The sequence below is a fragment of the Colossoma macropomum genome, unplaced genomic scaffold (genome assembly GCF_904425465.1).
Source record: "Colossoma macropomum unplaced genomic scaffold, Colossoma_macropomum, whole genome shotgun sequence".
Classification (NCBI taxonomy): domain Eukaryota; kingdom Metazoa; phylum Chordata; class Actinopteri; order Characiformes; family Serrasalmidae; genus Colossoma; species Colossoma macropomum.
The window spans coordinates 21,396,288-21,421,429 of record NW_023494804.1 but is presented as its reverse complement, the minus strand read 5'-3'; the positions used below and the strand labels follow the sequence as shown (position 1 = coordinate 21,421,429).

Here is a 25,142-nt window from a genome sequence, read left to right as displayed (position 1 = left end):
AAAAAAGACAGCGCTAGTAATGCTGGCTGAGGTAACAGATGATTAGCATTTGTCTGTCTTTAACTGGGCTGCCTCTTCAAGCCACGTCACCTACTATCGATTAGAGTTTAAGGGGTTGGAATCATTAGTGTTATTCTGTTCAGCATCACCAAAACTCCTTTCATCCTCACACAATCACAGCAAATACAAGCACAGTGAATGTCATATTCATATGGATCCGTTCGTTAGTGCCCTTTGAGTGTCTGTAGCTTTACAGACAATGCAGCATTTGTAGCATTTTACTGTGCAATTAAGGGAAATAAAACAGCTTATGTAAGAACATTTGGCTCCCTCAGATGTAAGTGACAATGGAGCCAGGATTACTGCCTGCTGCGGTAATGGTGCGTTTTACAGGAGACCAGGGGAAATATAAGCAATGCAACTTTAATAACCAAGAAAAGGAGCATAATGGAAGATTGGTCATTAGTTTATGAGCTAGATCCTGACAAAAAATCAATCAATAAAGATCAATAGTCACAAATCAACTAAATTAGCACTGGCATTCCAATTTAGTTGAATTGAACCTAATTTGTCTTAAACCTCAAGGCCCTGACTTACTAATGGTTTATTAATTACTTCTTGTATTTGTAATATTTCACAAATATTACAATGTAAGCATATTTGAGTATGTTCAGTTGTTGAAGAGACCAGTGTGCCCCACCCTTTCAACAACAGACAAACAGATGCTGGAAAAAAAGGAACAACCAAAAAAAAGAGTAGTTTGACCAGAGGGTAAATAAACAATTGAATTTTCGTTAACCCGAGCTAACGCAATTAGCCAGAATAAAGTAGAGCCTGTCACAGGGTCGCGCTCTTAAAAGCCGGAGACAAGGGGAGAGAGAGAGGATGAGCTGATCCAGCAGACAGGAGTGAAGGAGTAAGTACAAAAATACAATATATGCAACATTATAAGTTTATATTTTACAATATATTGACAATATATACCAATATGCTTCATTTTCACAGAGTGTGAGCTCAGACTGAGCCAAACCCTGAGAAAGTGGTACTGAAACTTGAAGAGAAAGCAGAAAAAAACCTAAAGGGTGGAGAAAACCAATTTACTGGAGGAAGAGCAGAAGAGAGAGTGAGAATGAAGGACGGAGGAAGGTAAGAAAGAACATGGTTCCAGTCAATGTGTGAAGACTTGACAAGAAAAATTCCTTGGCCAGCTTCAAGGACGGACACATTCACCCACATCTCAACATCCAACCTATAGCCTGCAAGGAGCAAAAAACATTCTATGTAGAAGCAACAGCTTGTAAGAAGAAGTTTCAAGCTGATTCTAAACCAGAAGATATCAAATCAAAAACCATACAGAAAGAAGAAAAACTAAACTGACATCATTAAAGTGCTGCTTTCTTTTACGTCAGCTGAAAAAGCATCATCAACTCATTCAACTTCTATTGAACAGTTTTAAAAAAAGAAGTACGAGAAGTTTCAAGGTGACCCCAAACCAGAAGATATCAAGCCAAGAAGCAAATTGGTTCAGAGAGAAAGATGCGTCTGCTGAATAAAGACTTGCGCCTGCAGGACATTGTGCTGATGTATGTGACGCTGCTAGCTGCCCTAGTGGTCCTCTTGGTGGCCCCCTACCAGGCTCCTTCTGCAGTGGCCCCCTCTAGAAACACCCTGCCCTACAGCGTCCCTCTGGACCCGGCTGGTCAGCTGCAGCTATCGTGGAACATCAGCTATCCCCGGCAAGAGGTGTACATGGAGCTCCGAGCCAAGGAGCTGCGGCACGGCATCCTGCTAGGCATGTCTGACTGGGGTGAGGCCACTAACGCTGACCTGGTGCTGCTCTGGGACGACGGGCAAAAGTCCTACTTTGGGGTAAGAGTGGATAAATAGCTGGAAAAATGGGGTTAAAGTGCAGGACAGTGTGCATTATATGTGTTGGCAAAAGTATAACATCACAGCACATCTAGACATTTTGTTGACATACGATGTAGATGTGATTCATTTTTCTGAAGTTTGAGGAAACAAAGCAGCAGAGCCACATTTCTAAATGCTATCAACAATGATTTTTTTTTTAATTCTGTTTTTTACATGCTGTGCTGGGCTACATCCAGTTAAAAGGACTATTTATGCTGTCTTTGAAATGAAGCATACATACAGTTGGCCAGTGTTCTTTAAGTACTGACAATATCCACCATATTTATGGCTTATTCTCCATTTGGGGTGGGAATTCAGGTGGATACATTTTTTTTTTACAAATCTATTTCTTTCATCCATAAACTAAATAATCTTAATATGCCTATTAACACCTCCTATTATCATACATGCAAAAAGGAGAGCTTAATTCCAAACATATTTTACAGTCACTGGTGTATACTGTGATATTCTGGTTAAAACGGAGGATTTTGTAAATTGACTGACTGATTGACGGTCTGGTGACCTTGTGCAACTATTTAAAATCAGTAATAAAAATGATGAATGGCATCATTTTTACACAAGTTTAATTACCCAACCATTAAAGCACATAACACTGGTGACGCATAGAAGTGATGTGCTGCCTGATAAACAAAAGTATTAATAAATTAAAGACATATAGTGAGCTAGTGTGGACTCGCCTTCTCATGCCTTGAGATGTTTCCTCTGTGATGAGCCTCGACCCAAAGAAGCAGAAGCTGAGCTGAAAATACAGTGTTATAATGTAAGTCCTGATAACACCAGTGACCAAAATCTCTGTGACAAATTAATTATTTAAATAAAATACATATTTTTTTAAATGTAGTATAACATTAATGATATAAAGAGCAACCATGAATCTGTTTTATACAAATTCCTGAGTTAAACCTCTTATAAATATTGTTTTATATTAAAAATGTTTTCTCAAATGTTGAAAAGCTGTTCAAAAGCTGTTTTACATGCAGAGTGACTATATACCAGGATAAAAAAAGAAAAATCAGAGAAATCATAAGGGAAATGTGTTATTTAATCTTAGGTCAACTGTCTAAATGTACCTACTGACTTTTGGAGCTGTGCCTAGTATTTGAGGCATCTTTTTAAGCCCTGAAACCTTTGTGACATGGTTTCCCACTCCAAATGGAGAATTACCCATACGCTCAGGTGTAATGAGATGTAATTTTTCACAATAACAATAAATATCGTAATATTGCCCACATCTACAGTATAAAAAGGCAATAGTTGTCATTTTGTTTAATACAAGCATATACAGTGAATATTGAAACAATCAACTAGACATTATAAGGTATTTTTTATTCCAAGTTTGTTTTAGGAAACAATGAGACATCATATGATAAATTACATACTGTAATTATCTGTTCATAGTGATTTCATGTTATCTTCTTTTCAAGAGCAGTGTAAGTGCAGCTGATCACTCTATTTTGTATTTGTAAACTATTTGAACTCGTAACACCTGCAGCTACTCTGCTCTGTAAAGTTAAAACTGAAATGGCAGTGTCTATGAGGAGGGTCTCTCCGATTTTAACTGAGAGCAGGTAAACTGTTGATTTAGAGGGTCGGGCGGTCTGTCGTTTTGTATTAGGAGTGTGTCCTTCTCAATGTTAGGGCAGCCTCTTCTCTGTAGCCACTCCAGTCTGAAGAGCCCCTGTTGATTGGTTTTGTTATGACAGTCCTGCCAAAACACCCCCTCCCTCACACACATACATACACAGAGTCCAGTTCATCTGTGCTGACACAGTCCCAGAGATGTGTAGAGAGAGAAATAATTACGTTCAAACAACATGAGTTAAAATATACTAGCAGCTAAAAAAAACTGCTCCAGTACTGAGTAGCTTAGAACAGCATTTGGTCAGTACAGATACTGTCACCAAACTAGAAAAGTGCATTACATAAAACAGCAGGTCTTAAGCTGTTGCTAGATTGTTGCTATGATAATTAAGATAGTTGCTAGGGGCTTTCTAGATTGTTACTAGGGTGTTGCTAGATGGTTGCTGTAGCATTTCAGGTGGTTACTAGAGTCTGGCTAGACAGTTGCTATGATGTCTTAGGTCATTGCTAGGGTGTTACTAAGTTATTAATATGTATTTCAGGTGGTTGGTAGAGTCTGCCTGGACAGTTGCTATGATATCTAAGGTGGTTGCTATGGTGTTACTAAGTTATTAATATGTATTTCAGGTGGTTGATAGGATCTGGCTAGACAGTTGCTATGATATCTAAGGTGGTTGCTAGGGTGTCACTAAGTTATTAGTATATATTTCAGGTGGTTGCTAGGGTCTGGCTAGACAGTTGCTATGATATCTTAGGTGGTTGCTAGGGTATTACTAACCAATCAATATGTATTTTAGGTGGTTGCTAGGGTGTAGCTATGTGGTTGCTGTAATACTGGAGATGGTTGCGTGAGTGTTCTGAAGTGGTTACTATGGTATCTGTTCTGGTTGCTAAGGTTTTGCAAGGGGTTACTATGGTTTTGTTAGGTGGGAGTTAAAAACGAATTAGTATCTAAGTGTTAATGATTTTAATGCAACGAAATAAAAATTAGATACTTTAATCACAAATATGCTGAGTAGAGATAAAATAATTATCTTTTGAAAATATTTAGAAACTGAGTAAATGTAATAGTTACTACCTGCCTCTGCACAGCTCCTTCCAAACACTTTGTCTGCTGACCATTGCCCCACATCTCTCACTCTAGCCACTCTAAACAGAAGGCCAAGCTAATGCTGGTAGACTCCTCCATCATGTATTATGTATTCTTTCTCTCTCTTGGCCGGCCCATGCGGTTCCCCGTAGATGAATGTTGAATAGGCTGCTGTTCGCTTAGCCAAGACGGCTCAGGTCAAAACATCTCTGCTGCTTAGTGGAAACTAACTGACACTGACATACTGCAACTCAGGTTAATCTGAACTGCCACATGGCTTACAATTTTTTATTCCTTTTCTTTTCTTTTAGTTTGGATTTAAACGATGTCCTTGGCTAAAAGTTGAACAGTGAATAGAACATTAGTCTACATTACTCTCGTCTATATAGCAAATGAACATTAGCCTACTTTGTAAAATGAACAGAAGCAGTGCACAACCTAAAAAACACAGAATAATTATTAAACATCATACTCTATTCATGAGCTTGTGTGCTACATGCTAAAGTGCAGATGGGAGCAGACAGACGCAGCTGTTGCAAAGGCTCCTGGGTAAGGGCCTCTCAGGACTCATTTTGTGCTCTTGCTCTCTCTATCGTTCCCATATGCTCACTTCCCCAAGACACTTTAATGTGAAAAAGTCCTAAAATGCAAATACGCACAGTTAACTTTTCCAAATGGTGCATCAGCTGTCTTTCATCTGAACGTTTAGTCGAAGGAGACTGAAGGAAGTATGTTCTGTAGAAGAATGTCATGATAATTTTATTTACTATTTACATGATAGGTAACACTTGTTTGAAGTATACCTTAATAGGGACTTCACATGCATAAGCACTCAATTACATATTTATAAAGCAATATTTTGTATTGTATTTATGAACAGCCGGGTTATAAGGCAAAAGCCAAGTTAAGAACACAAGATATCGCTTCTGTATAGTACTGTGAAAAAGTCAGAGACCACCCTTTCATTTACTTAATTTCCATTTACAATGGTCATTAAGTATAAGTTGTTAATTTTTCAGTATCAGAAAGAAGCAGAAAACATATTTAACAGAAAATTACACATAAACCTCAACAACCGAATATAATATCAAATGTTTTGGTGTTTAGTGTGTTCACTCTTTGCCTTTACAGCTTCTATTTATTTCAAGAGTCTCACTTTCAGTTTCTCAGAGAAATTTGCAGGGATATTTTTCCACACCTCTGAAGTTCAGTCTTAGAAGTTGGTTTAGCATTTTCTGCTTCTCACCATTCAAGTAATCCCAAAAACATTTAGTGACTCTGAGGTCTTGTTTTTGGAAAGTCCTGTTTTCCCTTATATCCAAACTCCTCACAGTGCCATATATTTCTATTTAAGTTACAGTACAATGTATAATGTCTATTAAAGAGGGATTTTTACATCAACATAATTAAGTTCAAGGGGTATATCTGATATTGTGTTCTCAACTAGACCTCTGCCTTAAAGGTTTAGTTGGAATGGGAATGGGAGTGACACTTCACTTACAGTGTTATAAATGTGATAAATGTCCATCACTTCACTCTGAGAAAACTCATGTCAATACAATGTCATTTACTTCATAAAGCATCTTATGCCATGCTGCGATTAATGCCATGTTGCGATTACAGATTTTGTGATGCACTGAATGTTTGCTGAGGAATTGTAACTGAATTGAATTAATGCAAATGTATGTGTGTATAGGATGCATGGAGTGATGCTGAAGGCAGGGTGACGTTAGACCGTCAGCAGGATTACCAGCTGCTGGAGGCTCAGAACTCTCCTAAAGGATTCACTCTGCTCTTCAGGAGACCCTTCAACACCTGTGACCCCAACGACTACGTCATAGAGGCATATAGTACTACACAACACATGAAGATACACCTAGGGTTGTTTAAAGCAATGTCACTGTAAATGTGTTGAACTGCATAAAGTTTAAAGATCCTCCCGATAATGTAAAGGCTTCACACCAATTAAAGTTTTTTTGTCCCAAGAACTGTACATCCAAGCTGAGAACCATTCAGGATCTTTATTTATTCAAGAACCACATTAGCTTTGCAAAGTTGGCAAAATATAATGATCGTATTCGATAGAAGCCAAGAACTGTAACTGTCCAAGCCAAGAATCTTTTAGGAACCTGTATTTTTAAAAGTGTCACCTAACATATTAAATACAAAGCAGTTTAAGTTTTGCCATTTGTCTTTGCAAAATCTGTTATGCTGAAGGTACAATGCCAAAGGCCACACATTTTCCCCTTGTGTGGTGGTGTTAGCGCTAATAAGCTCTCAAACCTGTCAGGTGTTTTGGGCCAGCTTTGGGCCAAAAGAGTTTTAATCTGTACTTTTAACAATGGTGTAGAAAACCGTCAAATCTTTATTTAGGCACAAATTGCTCTTTATACCAAGGAAGACACTTTGATGAACCTGAAGCTCAATGTGGAAACTAAAGCAGCGTGCACCTCGAAAGACATAGAAGGGGGCAGTTAATGGGTGTCTATGTGCATAGAGGAATTTATTTAGTTGTGTGTTTCTGTACACTCTCAAAAAAGATGGTTCTTCAAGGGTTCTTTACTAAAGGCAATGGTTCTATATGGAACCATGAACACTCAAAGTGCCCTTTGCATGATTAAATGGATAATGGATACATTTTTAGCATGGTGGAAGGGTTCCTCAGATGGATGGCAAATGTGTTATATATGGTTCTATATGGGTCCTTTTTGAAAATGGCTCTATATCGCACCAAAAAGGGTTCTGTTGTTGTTGTTAGGATGTCAAGCTTGTAACAATAGAAGAAACCCATTTGATGCTATATAGAACTCTTTATAGAAAAACAACCTTGTAAGCATGCAAATGGTTCTTTGAGTGTTCATGATTCTGTATAGAACCATTGTCTTTACTAAAGAACTGTTGAAGAAATCTTTTTAGGAGTGTAGAATATAATATAGTAGATCATTCTAGAAAGAGAAAAACAAAAAAGAGTGGTTTCTTGACTACAGTAGTTTCTATATTGTCTGCACTCTGCTCTGATTGGCAGGAAGGCACAGTCCATGTGATTTACGCCATGCTGGATCAGCCAATTCGCTCGCTTCAGAAGCTCAATGTGTCCCGCCTCCAGACAGGAGTTCAGCGAATCCTGCTGCTGCGTCCAGACACACCCACCCCTTCTCTGCCGCCAGATGTGCGGAGCTTGGAGGTTCTGGCTCCTGACATCATCATCCCCAGCCAGGAGACCACCTACTGGTGCCACATGTACCAGCTGCCCCCCAACATGCCCAAGCACCACATCGTTATGGTAATTGTCTTCAGCAGGGAATACTACAGATGTTCAGAACACCATGGTCAGATTTTTTTCAACATGCAGTATAGGACATCAACATAATATACAGTACCATTCAAAAGTTTGTAATGGCTTATATGGATTAATATTAGGGCTGCAGCTATTGGTTATTTTAGTATTCTACTGACTATTCCATCAATTAATTAAGTAACCAGATAAGAAATACCTTTACTTTATTAATAAGCAATATTAAATAAACAAACTGGGAAATAAGTCAGGCCTCTTAAAATGAACAACTAATTGATTTTCTTTTTAGAAGAATCAACATTTCTATTGCTTAGGTTGCATACAGTTACATAACCTGTCAAAACTAAACACATTTAGGGCATTTAAGTGTCATATTACATTCATTTTCTAAAATGGAAATCAAATAAATAAAGAAAAAATAATATAATTTATTATATTATAAATCAAATAATTTTGAAAAGAGAAATACATGCAGCATTTTAATGTCTGTGGTCATGTTACTGAGCAAAGCCTAGCTAACTAGGGACATCATACCCAGCCACCATATTGATTCACATTTTTAACTAGCTATCATGTATAGCCAAATTAACATACATGCTTTACTAGCCTTCCTCTCACCTAGCAATGATATTGATTTACGTTAATGTTACCTTATGTCCACTCTGTGGACTGTATGTACAGACTGGATGCTTTCTGCTAAGATGCTGAAGCGTTAATGATGTGCAATTGTGGTGGGCTAGTTTGCTTTTACAATGGACACACTGTACTTTTGTTTATTTTCAGCTTGAAATGATCCCAAACTTTGGACACTTGCTGTTTTTTTCTCTGGCCCGTCTTCTCTCTTCAGCCCTTGCTATTCACTCTCTCTCCATTTCGCCCTCTGTGCCATCAAATCACGTCTTCTGCACTTCACTTGTCCACAGCATAAACACACTGTGTGACAGTAATCGAATTACTCAAGTTTTTCAAGGAGTCGTTTAGAGTTGTTTGCAAGAGTTTGAACTTCCCTGGTCAACTGGAGTTCCTCCACACCAAACTCATTAAACCAAACGGCAGGCATGCATGAAAAGTAAAGGGCATCCTCCAACCTGCTTCCACAAAGTTGGAAGCATATAATTGTCTCTGTATGCTGTAGCATTAACATTATCCTTCACTGGAACTAAGGAGCCCAAATCCTGAAAAATAGCCCTAGCCCATTATCCCTCCTCTACCAAATTTTACTGTTGGCACTATATATTCTGGTAGGCAGTGTTCTTCTCCAGAGAACACGTTTTCACTGCTTCAGAGTCGAGTGATGGCAGGCTTTACACCATTCCAGTCGATGTGTGACGTTGCGTATAGTGATCTTAGGCTTGTGTGCTGCTGCAATGTTTATGAGATTGCATGGTTATGTGCTTGATTTTGTATACCTGTTAGCAATGGGTTTGGCAGGAACACCTGAATTCAGTAAACTGAGGGCTGTCCACATACTTTTGGCCATAAAGTGTACTTATAAGAGAATGGACAGATGTGTTTTGAGTCAACATGTTTTCTGTTCTTTTATTTTATAGTGTGGGAAAAAGCATCTACATTCTTGTCTGCTGTAAGTGGCCATACATTACACAACATTTAGTTGAAAGGTGCTGGAATATTCCTTTAAAGAACCATTAATTGAACGGTTCTGTAGGGCACTGCTCCAAATAACCCTTTTTAGTACCTTTATTTTTAAAGAATATAGTACTAAACAGAGAGTTTCAGCAGGAAATCAGTAATGATGGAGTAATTTAAGTCACAAATAAGCTATTAAGCTTATTCTGTGATTGAAGCCCTGTCATGTTAGTCACAGTAATGCTTTTGGACCTGAGTATGACTTCAAGGCATTGACGTGAAGAGTTTTACATCCTGCATTTCTGTTTGTCTGCTAATACTGACGTCTTTGTCATATTGCTCACCCTGCACTTTATTTAGAGGGAAGAGCTTTAGCACTCAGTGGTTTTATTATCCTCTCAAATGACTCAAAGCCAACTGACGCAATGGAATTAAACAGTGCGTGTAAAAGCGCCTGTGTATGAGGAGCACATCCATCCCACGGAGATAGAGAAAGTGGAAAGGGAATTACCGTACCATTTCTTAGTCTCTTCATTCTCTCCATTTTTCCAAAATAGAGTGATCACAGTGGCTGTCTCTCTCTCTCTCTCTCTCTCTCTCTCTTTTCTTCTTTTCCATTACATCTTCTTCCTTTACTCTTGCCGTTATTGCCACATAAGCTGTTAAGACTCTGCTTTGTTTCCCTCCGCACTGCAGAAGTTTAAAAAAAACTCCAACTCTAGACTATGCTCTGTCTTTATTCAGTGTTGGTAAAATGTCTTATTCAGGTCCTACTTTGCATTACATTTACATTAATGTCATTGCCTTATAATTACATTTACATTAATAACATTACATTGCATTTGTGTTTACACTAATGTAATTACGTTACATTTACAAATAAATTTACAGGAATGTAATTGTATTACATTTACAATTACATTTACAATTACTCTAATGCAATTACATTTTGTTACATTAACTTTAATGTAATTATATTTACAATAATTACATTACATTTACATTTACACTAATGTAAGTGTATTACTTTTACAATTACATTTACACTTACTCTAATGCAATTACATTCTTTTACAATTACTTTAATGTAATTATATTTACATTAATTACTTTACATTCACATTTACACTACTGTAATTACATTACTTTTACAAATACATTTACACTAATGTAACTGTATTACACATACAATTGCATTTACACTTACTCTAATGCAATTACATTCTATTACATTCACTTTAATATAATTATATTTATATTCATTACATTGACATTTACATTATTGTGATTACATTATATTAATGTAGTTATGTTTACATTGACTTTTACCTAAAGTTACATACCTGGTTGACTTTGTTGTGCCCTCAGGAACATCTGAACAGAGGAATCAGAATACTTGTGCCATGATATAATTTATGAAGATTTGTGATTAAATATTACAGTAAATTGCAGTTTATTACTTCTGACTGTAAATTATGGCTCCAAAACAAAACAAATGCTCTGCTTAAAATGTTTTATCTAATAAAGTTATAACTTCCTATTAGAAGTAAATAACTTCCTCCTATCAGTGCCACCACTGATGAAAGCCTTGGTGGACTTCAGTTTTAGTCTATTTAGTGCACCAATTGGCTTTGTATGCATTACAAATATTATTAAGTGAATAATAAAACTTTGAGAACTGCATGTATCGATGTTGTTTTTTCACCTAAAATTTTATGATATTTGAATTTTTTCTCCTCTAAACATTAGGGCCGCAATAAAACTCTGCAGGATTATCAACAGCAGCAAAACTCATTAAGAATCAGTTATTTGGACACTGTTGCTTTGCCGTTTCAAAAAACACTATGTTGACAAACAAACCACTGTGTCTGTTAAATGTACTGTACATCTAAATGTTATAAGATCATTATTCATTTTTGAACGCTCATGCTTAAAATCTCTCAGAAAGCAGTCAGTGAGATTGCTACCTCAATAATTAAAGAATAAATAAACAAATTTTTCCCCTGCAGTATGAAGCTGTCGTAACCCCCGGTAATGAGGCCATCGTGCATCATATTGAGGTTTTCGAATGCTCTCCACAAATGGACACCGTCCCTCAGTACAGCGGCTCCTGCGACTCCAAAATGAAGCCACGGAAGCTCAACTACTGCCGCCATGTCCTAGCTGCGTGGGCCCTGGGAGCGGAGGTGAACACAGACCACCCAAAAATACAGCTCACTAGTTTCACAGTTACTGTCCATGCAGACTTAAAGAACATGCTGTTTATTCAGTTTTGTAACTCTGAAATGTCACATAAACACATCCAATGATATCTACAACTAAAAATCAACATTATAAAATATAAAGAGATGTAATTATCCATTACAAACAACCACCCTAATCACCTCAGCGATGCCAGTTCTCAATTATTTGCGATAACAGTTCTTCCTAATCCACAGTCTGAGATGAGAAGGTGTACTGGTTAATGACAGAATGCAAAAATATCTTTATTTTATTGGTAGCAGACATACTAAGTACATGTTATGCAACATCAATTAAATCCAAAACCATAAATAGTAACACAGCCAAGAAATTACTAAAAAATCATTTTCAAAGCAAAGGCTTTTATTATTTAGGAAAAGCATTCTGAAGCTGCCTCAGAAAGCCTCTATAATCCAGCCTTAAATGACCTAACAATGGTTAGAAAAGCTAGAAGTCAAAAGTACACAACAATTCAGAAGTAAAACTGGATTCCACTGACAGGGAGCCCATAGCTGTAGTTACTGAATGGAACATTACTGACAAAACCAGACTATAGAACTAGAAAAGATAACCAATGTTTTCTCTTTTGTGATCAGTTGCAAAATAAACACAGTGCTCACATCTTCAACTGGGATACTGTATATAAGCACTTTCTAACTGTATATAATGACTACACTTAAAATGAGACTTTACAGTCACTGCATGGATTTAATGTTACTAGTAGATTAGAAGATAGATAGATCTAGATCGACAGGCAGGCAGACAGACCGACAGATACAGACAGACAGACAGACATCTAGGAAGAGAGATAGAGATAGATAGATAGACAGACAGAATAACAGATATATACATAAATAGACAGACTACACAGACAGACAGACAGACAGACAGACAAATAGATTCACAGACAGACAAGGGAATTTCCCAATGGGAGAGCTGGATGCTACAATAGCAAAAAAAAACATGTATTACACACATTCTATATATAAGACTGTCCTAATGCATATATAATGTATATAAAATTACTGTAGTCAATCAAGTGAAGTCGTATGACCTTCCTCCCTCTATGATACTGTTTTGAGTATGATTATCTTCATCACTCTGACTGTCCTGGTGTTGTTTTTTTATAATGGTGTCATTTGATTGACAGGCTAGAGTAGAGTCCTCTGCTGAGATCCAGAGCAGCATCCTAAGCTAAAGATACGCACAGGCAGGCAGATAGATCGCCCACGCTCGCTAGGTGCCAGTCAGGGATTGGAGTGACACTGAGAGCTGATCGGAGAGCAGAGGCGTTCTGGCAGAGTCTGGACCTGATACTGAGAGAGAGAGAGAGAGAGAGAGAGAGAGAGAGAGAGAGAGAGAGAGAGAGAGAGAATTAGGGTCCAATTGGATTACACTGGAGCAAAACTAACACAAATCATAGCTTCTGCTGGCTGGCAATGTCAAGCTGTAGATATGAGATTATGCAGGCTGGAAATATTGAAGCCTGTTCGTTTGTTTTGTTTTTTGTTTTCTTTTTTTTTTAATAGAATGATGTTTCTGTCCTTTTTCATCACACTAATTTGTTTTTCACATCCAAAAGGAAATATGTGTTTAATTTCCTGAGCGAAAGAGGAGATAAACACAGAATAAGAGCAAGAGAGACTGAGAAACAGAGAAGAGAGAGAGAGAGAGAGAGAGAGAGAGAAAGTGGAGGAGAGAACAAGTGGAGGAGGAAGAATACAGGCCGGTTATGTAAAGCAATCGCTGGACTGGGTTTTTCAAGGCTTTTAAAAGAAGACCCACGAAGGGTTACATTTCACCTTACAAATGGGTTCAGTGTCCATCACAGCAGGCATAGCTAAGAGGACGTTGCGTGATTGTACAGTGCTATTCTTGCTCTGGTTGAGTCAGCGCTGGCAAACTTTCTCAGCTGATCTATGAAGGATGATTAAGAAGCATCATAGCCAATCAATCATAGAAACACCTTAGGTATGATTAAAGTCTGAGCGTGTGTGTGTTTTAGCCGTTCTACTACCCCTCTGATGCCGGTCTGCCTCTGGGGGGAGAAGGCTCCTCAAGGTTTCTTCGTCTGGAAGTTCACTATCACAATCCACTTCTCATTTCAGGTACACCCGCACAGGATTGTTTTATACAGTGTCAGAATGTGGAGTGCTTGCATGTGTCTTATGTGTATTATATGTAAAAGTATATATATATATATATATATATATATATATATATATATATATATATATATATATATATATATATATATTTCTATTGGTCCATTCATCATTAATTTTCACACAATATAAAGGACAGCTGCCATGTTGAAATAATGTAGAAAAAAAAATTATAAATGTATTATGTATTATATTGTATTATGCATTATATACACTGACCGGCCACTTCATTAAAATCACCTCCTTGTATCTACCCTCATTGTCCATTTTATCAGCTCCACTTACCATTTAGTAGCACTTTGTAGTTCTACAATTACAGACTGTAGTCCATCTGTTTCTCTGTATACTTCGTTAGCCCCCTTTTTCCCTGTTCTTTAATGGTCAGGACCCCCACAGGACCACCACAGAGCATGTATTATTTGGGTCATGGATCATTCTCAGCACTAGTGTGTGTTGCACTGGTATGAGTGGATCAGGCACAGTAGTGCTGCTGGAGTTTTTAAACTCTGTGTCCACTCACTGTCCACTCTATTAGACACTGCACAGTTTGTGTTGATCATCCTCTCATCCTTCATCGCTGCCCACAGGACTTGGTGGGTTGGGTAACTATCATATCTGTCCTGGAGTGACAATGAGGTGTTTAAAAACTCCAGCAGCACTGCTGTGTCTGATCCACTCAGAGCAACGCAACACATACCACCAAGTCAGTGTCACTGCAGTGCTGAGTATGATCGACTACCCAAATAACACCTGCTCTGTGGTGGTCCTGTGGGGCTCTGACCATTGAAGAACAGAGGGGCTAACAAAGTATGGAGAGAAGCAGATGGACTACAGTCTGTAATCGTAGAACTACAAAATGCTCCTATATAGTAAGTGGAGCTGATAAAATGGACAGTGAGTATAGAAACAAGAAGTTGGTTTTAGTGAAATGTACGCAAGTACCTATATGTAATGTAATGTGTCCTATATACACTATATGTATGTATAATAAGAATGTTCTATGCCCAACACTAAAGCTAGAACAAACTGTAACCTCAGCAAATTAAAGAAATGGTTTTGTTGGTCCTGTAGATTAGTGCTGTCTTTCTCTGGGTTTCCTATAAAGTCAGGACATTTTTTATCCTGAAGATGTAGACACAGAGAAACACACAGACACGGTCAGTATAACACACACACACACACACACACACACACATAAACACACACACACACACACAGAAACACACTATGTCAGACACCCTTAAAACAGAACCAATTAAGCCTCTTCGATTTCCGCTACTCTGTTACTCTGTTATGACTCATAGCCTTTCTGCTGTAACCACCTCTTCACCTGCGAGCCGCTGGATTGTCCTCCTCCTCACTCTTCTAAAATAAGTTCCTCACTCCTGCTGCTTAAAAGCTCTTTATCTAGGCCCAAACTTTTAAAATTAATTACAAAGTTCATGTTCCATTTAGGATGAGACAATGTGTCTTCTCTGCTTTCTTCAGTCTTAAAGCTCTGCTGCTAACATGACTGACGAAGTTTCATAACTAATAAAGGGCCAGTTAATATTATCCAACCATGCTAAACAACAGTGAGAGCTCATTTCTGTCATGGGGTTAAACTTGTTAATATGTGATACATCTGTGATCTGTAATCCGAGCTACAATAACTGTATAATTACTGGCTACTAGGTAACGACTCACTAACCGTAACGTTTCTATTTTACCACATGCAACAATAGAAAATGAATACATTACATACATTAGATAGTACCAATACTTATACTTGAACTAGAGTACTAGACCTAAAATGCTTCTCAACCAATCAGATTGTGCTGTAAGAACTGTATAATTTTTACTCTGCTTTAACATTGCAGTTTCTTTTTCTGTGACAGGTCGCCGTGACTCCTCGGGTATCCGTCTGTGGTACACTCCATCTCTGAGGCGGTCTGATGCAGGGATCATGGAGCTGGGGCTGGTTTATACTCCTGTCATGGCGATCCCTCCACACCAGCGCTCCTTTCCACTCACCGGTTACTGCACAGCCGCATGCACCCGCACGGTCAGCTTCCTGCTAGTACTGCTAACCTAGTGTCCATTTAGCATAAGCAAAGTTATAATACTTACGTACTTTAATGTACTATTTAATTTCATATTAGCTGAGCTACAGTACCATTTAAAGGTTTAATCAATATAAAACCAATTCTGTTGCAGATAAATGTAGCTCTAAAAAGAAATGTGTTGATGATAATTGGTTGAAAATCCTGTTTTCAGCGTAAGTAACCACAGCAATGGCTCGTTTAGTCATCATTTGTAAATTTGTTGCTTCACAGAGCAGCAAGTTGAACTCCAGTGACTCCGAAACTGAGTTGAATGTGTAGAGATGAAGTGCTGTCAGCTCGTTCACTCATTGCTAATGTGAATCCTCATCGCTCTGGTGTCTCTCTCCTGCAGGCTCTGCCTCCTGGAGGGATCCATATTTTTGCCTCACAGCTGCACACTCACCTGGCTGGGAGGACGGTCAGGACTGTGCTGGTGAGAGGAGGAAAAGAGGTGGAAGTGGTGCAGGAGGATAAACACTACAGCACACACTATCAGGTAACATGCATGCTCACAAACATGGATAAGTACACACATACAGTACTGTGCAAAAGTTAGACCACCCTTCATTTAATTTCCAGTCAAAACAGCCATTAAGCACAAGTTCATTTTTCAGAGTCAGGAAAGAAAGCAGAAAACAGATTTTACAGAAAATAAAAAGCCTCAACAACTAAATGTAATATCAGATTTTTCAGTATCTAGTGTGTCCAGTCTTTGCCTTCATTACAGCTTCTCTTTTCAGGAGACTCACCTTCAGTTTTTTTTTATCTGCAGGGATATTTTCCACACTTTCAAAGTTCAGTCTAAGAAGTTGGTTGAATTTTCTGCTTCTCACTGTTCAAGTAATCAAACACATTCAGTGATCAGTAGATACACAGGGAAGGTTACCAATATTCAGACTTGTGCTAAGTCAGTGTTAACTTGAATTTCTGGACAGCACATTCAGATGATGAAAGTTGCTAAATATGGCCCAAAATGTAGAATATTGACTAAATTCCACAGTGTGACATTATCAGACTGAAGTATTACATCATCTATTTGCAAAAAAGTCCCAACAATTTAATAATGTGTTTTATAAAAGGGGTAGTTCCGGTTCTAAAATCTGATTGGCTGAGAAATCCAGGCGATACTTACGCACTAATGACCGCCTCACAGCGACTGAACTCTGTATTACTGCGCCACGGCACGAAAAACCCTTGTGCTGTTAATGGATTAATCTTTGACTCTGCTGCTGTTCGGAGGAACCAACGAGTGTATTGATTAAGTAAGAACCCGTTTTTTTGTTTAAACTAAGCGACTGGCACCCTATTTTCTTAACTAGAACTAGGGTGATCAGCTAGCTAGCAAACTGGCTACGAGATGAAAGTTCTTATGATATGATTCACTGTGAAACGGCGGTATAAAGCTCTAAAGAACGTCACTTGAATGACTTCAAATGTCCGTGTTTCAGTCAGAAGTAGCGTCAAACCCAGGCTGAATTCCAAACGGATCCGTACTCCCAAATAGTGTGCTAGCTAGCGTTAGCTAGTTATGGAAGTTTAAAAGTTATAGCCTCGACAACCAAATAGTACATCATTTTTTCGGTATGGATCTAAATCCAAGATGACTATTTTGTAGCTATATTATTCACTGTCGGGGTGCAGGAACAGGTATTTAAATTCCTACGTAGCTAGTGCCACGTCCATTTGAGATTCAGCCCCAGCAGGAGAAGTGGGGCTCCGTTGGATTGGTGCTAAATACGACTCGGTGGGAATTTGGTGGCAAAAAGTACTTATAAAGCAAAACGTTTTTGCATTAAACAATCTTATGTTGTTATGTTAAAAAAGTTAAAAAGTTAATGAAATGACCGAAATGAAATGAATATACAGCAACGGGCGACTGAACGTTCTTCTCCTCTTTCAACGGTCTATGGTTGCTTGGCAACGACACAGCGCGCTAAAGGAACTACATTTCTTGGCGGAATACTTATTTATGTCGATTATTATTAATAATAACTTAAGTTACTTTCTGAAAAACTGTGTATTTTATCATAGTTTATGTTGGCCGCTTCACGTCGCTCCTCAGAACCCCCTTCCCCGTGATAAAATCGCAGTAAGGCATGGCCTCTTTTGGCTAATTGCTTTAGCATATAACATGAATCAACCTGAAAATGTTATAATTCCCAAATAATGCTATACAGTATTACGTTATCAGTGAAAATAGTATTACGTTATCAGTTAAGACATTGTATTACATTGTTGGGTTTTATTACATCTTTGACCAAGTGCAAAATGTTATGACATTTCTTGCCATTGTTGCCTGACTTTCGCACAGTACTGTACAGACACCAACACATGAAGAAATGTGATTATGTATGCAAATACATAAATGTGCATATGTGCCTACACACACACACACACACACACACACACACACACACACACAGACCCTAACGCATGTGTACACTCGATTACACTCCTCTGATGCTCACTGCGTTCCTACATAATTTATAGAGTTTAATAACCAGAAACATCACCAGAAACCTGTCTGCAGAGGTTAGCTCTGCTTGTTCACTTGTTAATAATTAGAATATTACTGACTTCACCTCAGAAGAGGCTAATCATCCACAAAAAGTCAGAGCTAATAAAGCGAAATGAGAACATGCATTAAGAAAGAAGGTGCTTAGATCGTACTGTATTCCTGACACTAACAGTTCTCTGTTGCTGTTGCAGATAATCCGCATCCTGAGAAAGATGGTGACTGTTCTGCCAGTAAGTTCCTCCTCCAGCAGTGCTCACTTATAGAGAAGAGCGAGTGTTGTGCACTAAAAGAAGGGCTGTATTTAGACTGAAAAAAAGGGAGCGATAACACAGACATCACAGGAAATGCCTGGAGGCAGCAAGCCACCAACAAAAGAACAGATCTACTGCATTTAGACTGTCAATATCAGCTCCCACACACACAGCGAGAGCTGCCAGCTTCATATAGACCTGCCAAACGGCTGCAAGAACAAGGTTTTAAATAATCTTCTGCAAATAGAGCATTGTTGAAGCTGATTAGGAGGTCTCTTTTTTCCTCACTCAGGGTGATGCCCTTGTGACGAAATGTACGTACAACACAGAGGACAGGGACAAACCTACAGTGGTGAGTCTGAAAACATTGTACACGTGCACAAATACATAAGTGTGCATGTAAGGGGGGGCAACATCACATAAATATCATGATATTTGTGCAGTTAGCATATTTTCACGATACACATTGACCATCCTTGGTCATCTTCCTGTAGTCCTGCTTCTCATATTATGTGTTCAGCATACACGCTGAACAACTATGGTGAAGGTAGGCAGCCTTGCCAAAGTCCTTGGCTGATGTGGAACCTGTCTGTTTGTCCACTTTCTGTCTGTAGCTTGTTGATCAGTGCAGTGGTTCTTCATTAGAACATTGGGCCTCTTTCACAATGTTTTTTCTGAAATGTGTTCTTGAGAAAGGTCCTAAGAAAAGTCTACATCAGAATCATGACGTGTTCTTAAACTGCAGAACTGTTCACAACTTTGTGCTGTTGAGTGTGTAGATTCTGTTCTTACCTAAGAACAAACCCAAATAAGAAAACACTGGTGAATGTCAGAATCTTCGTAAAAACTGTTTGACATTCCTTCTTAAGAACGGTTGGGGACCCATTGAGATGCTCTGGTAAACCCGTTTTCCTGAGAACGTTCCACAATGCAGTGTATGTCCAAAAGTTTGTAGACACTTGCTCATTCAAAGTTTCTCCTTATATCAAGAGCATTAATAGGAAGTTTGTCCCCACTTTGCTGCAGTAACAGCCTTTACTCTTCTTGGAAGACTTACACTAGATTTTGCAACATTGCTGTGAGGATCTGATTGTCTTAAGCCACAAGAGCATTAGTGACTTGGATGATTAGGTTTGATCACTCCAACTCAACCCAAAGGTACTGGGTGGAGCTCCATCACTCCACAGAATGCAGTTCCACTGCTTCACAGCCGAGTGCTAGCTGATGGCTAGCATTACGTATGGTGACCTTAGGCTCACGTGTGGCTGCCCCAGAGTGTCCCATTCTATTAATCAGTGCTTTTCTATGGACATTATAGAAGCTGTTTGTGCACATTTGGAGACGCATGTCAGCAATGGGTAAAGTAAGCCAACATCTACATACCCACACACTGACTGAGGTCGCCTGTAGTTTAAGGTTAATGAGCCTGCAGACAAGATAAATAAGCAAACATGCATAAAATGAGCACAAACGCACACACATACACGCACTTCTGAGAAGTTGGACCCCTTGGGCTACAGACTACAAGCTGGCACACATGTTTAAATCTCTCTGAATGGCCAGTAAACACCCATGGAGAGATTACAGCTCGGGCTCGGCTCTGTCAGCGTGGTAAGCACTTCCAGGCTTAGAACATTTTATTATCCTCATCTTTAATATTAACAGCCAATAGATAAAAAGATCAGTAGATGACTGATCAGTGAGAATTTCTGTTCTGGACTGTGAACATGCATTTAAAATTCATTTTAAGCTGTTGCTGAGTGTCCCAAATGCACTCTCCTTACATCACCTCAGCTACTCCATTATAGTACATTCAAATCACAACAAGCCACTCCAGGGTATAGATACAAGCTGAAAGTTTATAATGTGGGGCAGCAACACTTTTTGGAAACTCTTTGTGCCTCTGTGTGTTTGTAGGGTGGGTTTGGGATCATGGAGGAGATGTGTGTGAACTACGTGCATTACTACCCGCGCACACAACTGGAGCTGTGCAAGAGCCATGTGGAACCAGGCTACCTGCAGAAATACTTCAGCCTCATTAACAGGTACAGATACAATTTACATCATGTTGACAATGGTTTGTGCTTCATTTTTACAGATTTGTTTCAGAAATGTAAGAGCTTGGATTTCTTTACAGTGGTGGTGCCACTGTAAACCGTGGTACAGGAACCACGGTTTGCGATGTTATAAGACAAATATAGTCATTATATCTACTGTCCAAAACCACCAGTGAACCTACATGTGTGTCTCTGTGAGGGACATTTAAGAGGCATTAATCTCTTCAAATGTCTGGTTCCTATCACCACTGTAAACAATTCTGACTCGGTAAATTTCTCTAGAACAGAGCAATTCACATCAAAACCCTACAAATACAAATAAACCTACGAATCTACTGTGCAGCTATTAAAAAAAAAAAATACTTGTGTTTTTGCGCAGTGTCATTTAATTTCAGTGCTGGGACTGCCACTTTGTTGTTCTAAAAAGACAAAGTAGCAGAAAACTTGATTTTAAGCACCAGAAAAACTGACCATTGGCAGTAGCCGGAAATGCTTGGTCTGAGCATTAACTGAATACCCTGTGGCGCTCTTGCTGCCAGGTTCCACGGAGGAGAGGGCTGCAGCTGTTCCCAGAAAACTGTAGAGGAGGAGTTCTCCTCTGTGTCCTGGGACTCGTTCAGTGAGGGGGTGCTGAACTCCCTCTACACCACCTCCCCCATCTCCATGCACTGTAATCAGTCCACAGCTGAGCTCTTCCCTGTGAGTAGTGTAGCTGAACTCCAGACTTAGTCCATCCTTTCTTAAAACCTTTTCTTAAATCTTTTTTGGGATTTTTAAAGCCAATGTTTACATCTTTTTTAAAAGTCATCTTCTGTGATAGCTTTGTAGCTCCTTCTGCATCACTATTTACACCTCACAGACATGGTGTATATGTCAGTAAGTAAGGAAGTTAGTTAGTAAGCTGGGAAGTCAGTAGATAATAAATACGTCAGTAAGTTAGTCAGTAAGTCGGTGAGTCAGGCATTCAAAAAGAAAGTCAGTTAATAAGTGAGTCAGGAGGTAAATCAGTAAGTCAACAAGTAAGGAGTCAGGCATTCAGTAAGTGAATCAGTAGGTAAATCAAGTCAGTAAGTGAGTCAGTATCTCTATGTCATTATGTAAGTTAGTGAGTGAGTCAGTCATAAAGTCAGTAAGTATGTCAGTGAGTCAGTAAGTTAGTAAGTCTGAAAGTGAGTCAGTCAGTCCGTCAGTAATTCAGTGTGTGAGTCAGTAGGAAACTAGGTAAGTAAGTCTAAGTCGGTGAGTGAGTCAGTAGGTAAATAAGTCGAAGTGCATCAGTAGGTTATTCAGTAAGTTGTAGTGATCAGTAGGTAAATCAGTAAGTGAGTTAGTAAGTCTGTAAGTCAGCGAGTAAGTTGGTAAGTGGTCAAAGTTTATAAAAAGTAGCCTTTAGAGGCATTAAACGCTTCAAATGTCTGGTTCCTGTGCTAAGGAAGCATTTTCACATAAAACTACTCAGAATGATTTGTTTACATTTTAATAATTTAAATATGCAGACATTTTGAAAAATCAGTGGGAATTCTGTTGTTTGGGTCAACAAAAAAAGTAGCCATAGTTGGGGGATTATAACTTCAATTCCTCACTTTCATAACACTACAGAATGTACATTTTTGTTTCATAGTATTTACTAAGTTTCAAGATCAATAAATGAATAATAAGCCTGAAGGTTGAGTTTGAGTTAACAGAATCAATATATGTATATTAAATGCACAAACACTCGATGCTATTTGTGTTAATTCAGGGAGACTGGGAGAAGCAGAAGATTCCTGAGGTTTTAGAGGAGCTCCAACGTTGGCCATACCCGTGTGAGCTTGGCCGGACAGCACCATGGAGCACTGGACCTACAGAGGTGCAGCCAGACCACACTGGCTAAAACCAGCTCGTCTAGCCTCAGCTCAATGGCAGCATGGGCATCATAAACTAATCACTAACAGCATGACAGAACTGTATCACTATATTACTTATTTAAATTAATAAGCAAGTTATTTAGATTCCTGCTTTGGTGGTTTTAAAAGTAATGCAAAGTCCTAAAATGACATTGTTAAAAAAAAAAGAAATAAACCATCAAAACTCTTTTGATCTTGAAGACATTTCAGCACATTACTGTTTGCTTTTATTGCTGATAAATTAATTGCCAATGCGTCAATGTATCAGATTAAGACAGATTAGAAGATGAACTTCAGTCAGGAAAACAGACAGCACAGCTAATTATGTGGTAATTTATTTTGGTACATAGAGAATGTTGGTACATAGAGAATGTCTACAACACCGATTTTTCACAGTTTGGAAAAAACAAACATTAGTGAGGCAAATGTGATCTTCATATGAATTTGAAAAAGTAATAAATTCATGCACTACATACGTTACATGATATTTTTCAAGTTCTTATAAGTACTGACACAAGGAATAAAGTTTTAGGCTTACACTTTCAAACCAGAATAAAAAAGGATGCCTGGCTCAGGTTAATGTGAAATGTGTAATTTGTAGGGCTGTCAGTATTTGCAACTATGATGCATCAACGCGATAAAATTATTAATGACACTAATTTAGTAACATTAATCCAGTGTTTTAGTTTGACCCTTCAGAAGCTCAGCTGCATTATGAGAGAATCTGTGATTGTAGTCCTCTCGTTCAAATGCAGCTTTTAAGTGATACCTTCAGCAGACTGTGCTGGACAGGAGATCTATGGTTAAATCAAAGAGCAGCAAACTAACAAAAGCATATACACATATATATATATATATATATATAGTTAGCCCTACTAAGTATGGTATTAAGTAGTGCTTTAATACTTCAAGTTTCATTGTAAAATTTCAATCGACCATGCTTTTGATAGAAAATTCTATAACAAGTCATACATTTTGATGTCTGCTTAAGACGTAAGACATTGTTCTTTTCGTTTTAAAATATGGCACAGTTTTCTGACTTGCTCGGCTCACACAGTTCCCTTAGATATTAAACATTAATGCAGAACTGAGGGGGGCATTCTGCCCTGCTGTTACAGTCCTAAAGTGGACCGCTGTACATGAAGGCCATTCTACATTCAGTCCCTGCAGGCTGCGGAGGAAGTCTTTAGTCTGTGCTGTAGATGCCCTTCACTCGCTTGTTCTCTGGGTCGAACTGAGACTTCAGGTGGGCTTTGGCCTTATACACAACCCCCATCCTCTCCAGAGTGAACTCCCCACTGCGGATAAAGTCAGGGCTCACCTGGAAACACAAAAATCTCATCTAAGGATCAATGTGTCTAGGGCAGCCAAGTAAGATGAAGTTGTTGGATATCACAGTGTTAGACAAGTGACAACTTACAATTTTACAAGTACAATTGTAATGTCCAGTAATGTTTATTTGCCATATATACCATAAAAAAAAAATGTTCTGTGCAAAAGTTATGCCACTTTTTAGATTTTATTTAAATAAAATTGTACATTAAACTTTGCAGTAGAACACCAAATGTAGGTGTATGATAAAGACGTGTTAACTTATTAAAACAAGCTTTGAACAGGAGTGCTGAAACTTTTGCATACAACTGTATACAACTTCAATTTGTCTCTGACTGAAGGCAACACAAGAACTATTTTTTCATGGTTATTTACTGGTAGATGACAACAATGGTATCATTTTCCATTTTCATTAATATTAGCCAGCGAATTGGAATTTATAGAGAACACCCCTCTTTATAGAGATTTTGAATCAAACTGCCTTTGTGAGCTTTCCTGTCATCAGTTAGCATTCAGGTCAGTTGCATCCCCTTTCATACTCTGACTTATTTGGAGGTTTCTTGTAAAATGTTCAGCTATTTAACAAAGCCATCTTCCATCCTTGAGAAAACTCTAAAGCAGGAACAACAACTTTCAGTGACTTCAAACTTTTCTTACTGGTTAATGCTGGTTATCGCACCTGTGTTTCTTTTTAAAGATAGTTCACAGATGTTGCAGTATTTTTTAGTGTTCTTTACAGGGGGCAGGATTGCCAGGTCCGGTAAAAATCCCCAGTGCAATGTTTGCTTAAAAACCACCCACCAGTGCAACTGTCTAAGCATTAGCCCCATCATCAGAAGATCATGTGTTTGATCCCCGCTGATGCACACCCCCCCCCCAAACCTGACCACGGGTGTGCTCGCTTTCGCTTTCATTGGTTATGTTGTAGAGTGGTACAGCACACATACCCATGGATTCTAAATTATCACCACTTCTGCATTCTGTACTGCGATCAGACCTTGTTTGTTTTACATAAAGGACTCCCGCAGTGTGTAAATCTCACATATGACTATGAAAATATTGATAATACATAGAAAGAAAGAAAATATTGATAATAGATATCTGCAGAGACCCAAAGGGGACA

The 25,142-nt window shown here is 38.5% G+C and overlaps 2 protein-coding genes across 4 annotated transcripts in view; one reads left to right on the top strand and one right to left on the bottom strand.

The window, feature by feature from the left end:
* Positions 1-1,438: 1,438 nt before the first annotated feature.
* On the top strand, positions 1,439-22,800 carry dbh (dopamine beta-hydroxylase (dopamine beta-monooxygenase)). Its single transcript, XM_036595388.1, has 12 exons — positions 1,439-1,869; positions 6,300-6,446; positions 7,629-7,886; positions 11,495-11,671; positions 13,732-13,834; positions 15,769-15,935; positions 16,328-16,471; positions 18,685-18,723; positions 19,037-19,096; positions 20,662-20,789; positions 21,341-21,500; positions 22,543-22,800. The coding sequence occupies exons 1-12, from the start codon at positions 1,537-1,539 to the stop codon at positions 22,672-22,674; spliced, it is 1,848 nt and encodes a 615-aa protein (XP_036451281.1). The 5' UTR covers positions 1,439-1,536; the 3' UTR covers positions 22,675-22,800.
* Positions 22,801-23,004: 204 nt separating this feature from the next.
* Positions 23,005-25,142, bottom strand: part of sardh (sarcosine dehydrogenase) — a 77,926-nt gene continuing 75,788 nt past the window's right edge. For all 3 annotated transcript variants that reach the window (XM_036595385.1, XM_036595386.1, XM_036595387.1), the window contains exon 21: positions 23,005-24,008. In XM_036595385.1, coding sequence (XP_036451278.1) covers positions 23,874-24,008 — 135 coding nt within the window. In that variant the 3' untranslated portion in view covers positions 23,005-23,873. The remainder of the gene's footprint in view (positions 24,009-25,142) is intronic.

Excerpts from the sequence above, each read along its gene's own strand:
- dbh (XM_036595388.1), top strand. The coding sequence starts at position 1,537 with ATGCGTCTGCTGAATAAAGACTTGCGCCTGCAGGACATTGTGCTGATG. Across the intron at positions 11,672-13,731 it reads CGTGGGCCCTGGGAGCGGAG|CCGTTCTACTACCCCTCTGA; the intron begins GTGAACACAGAC and ends TGTGTGTTTTAG. Across the intron at positions 15,936-16,327 it reads CAGCCGCATGCACCCGCACG|GCTCTGCCTCCTGGAGGGAT; the intron begins GTCAGCTTCCTG and ends TCTCTCCTGCAG.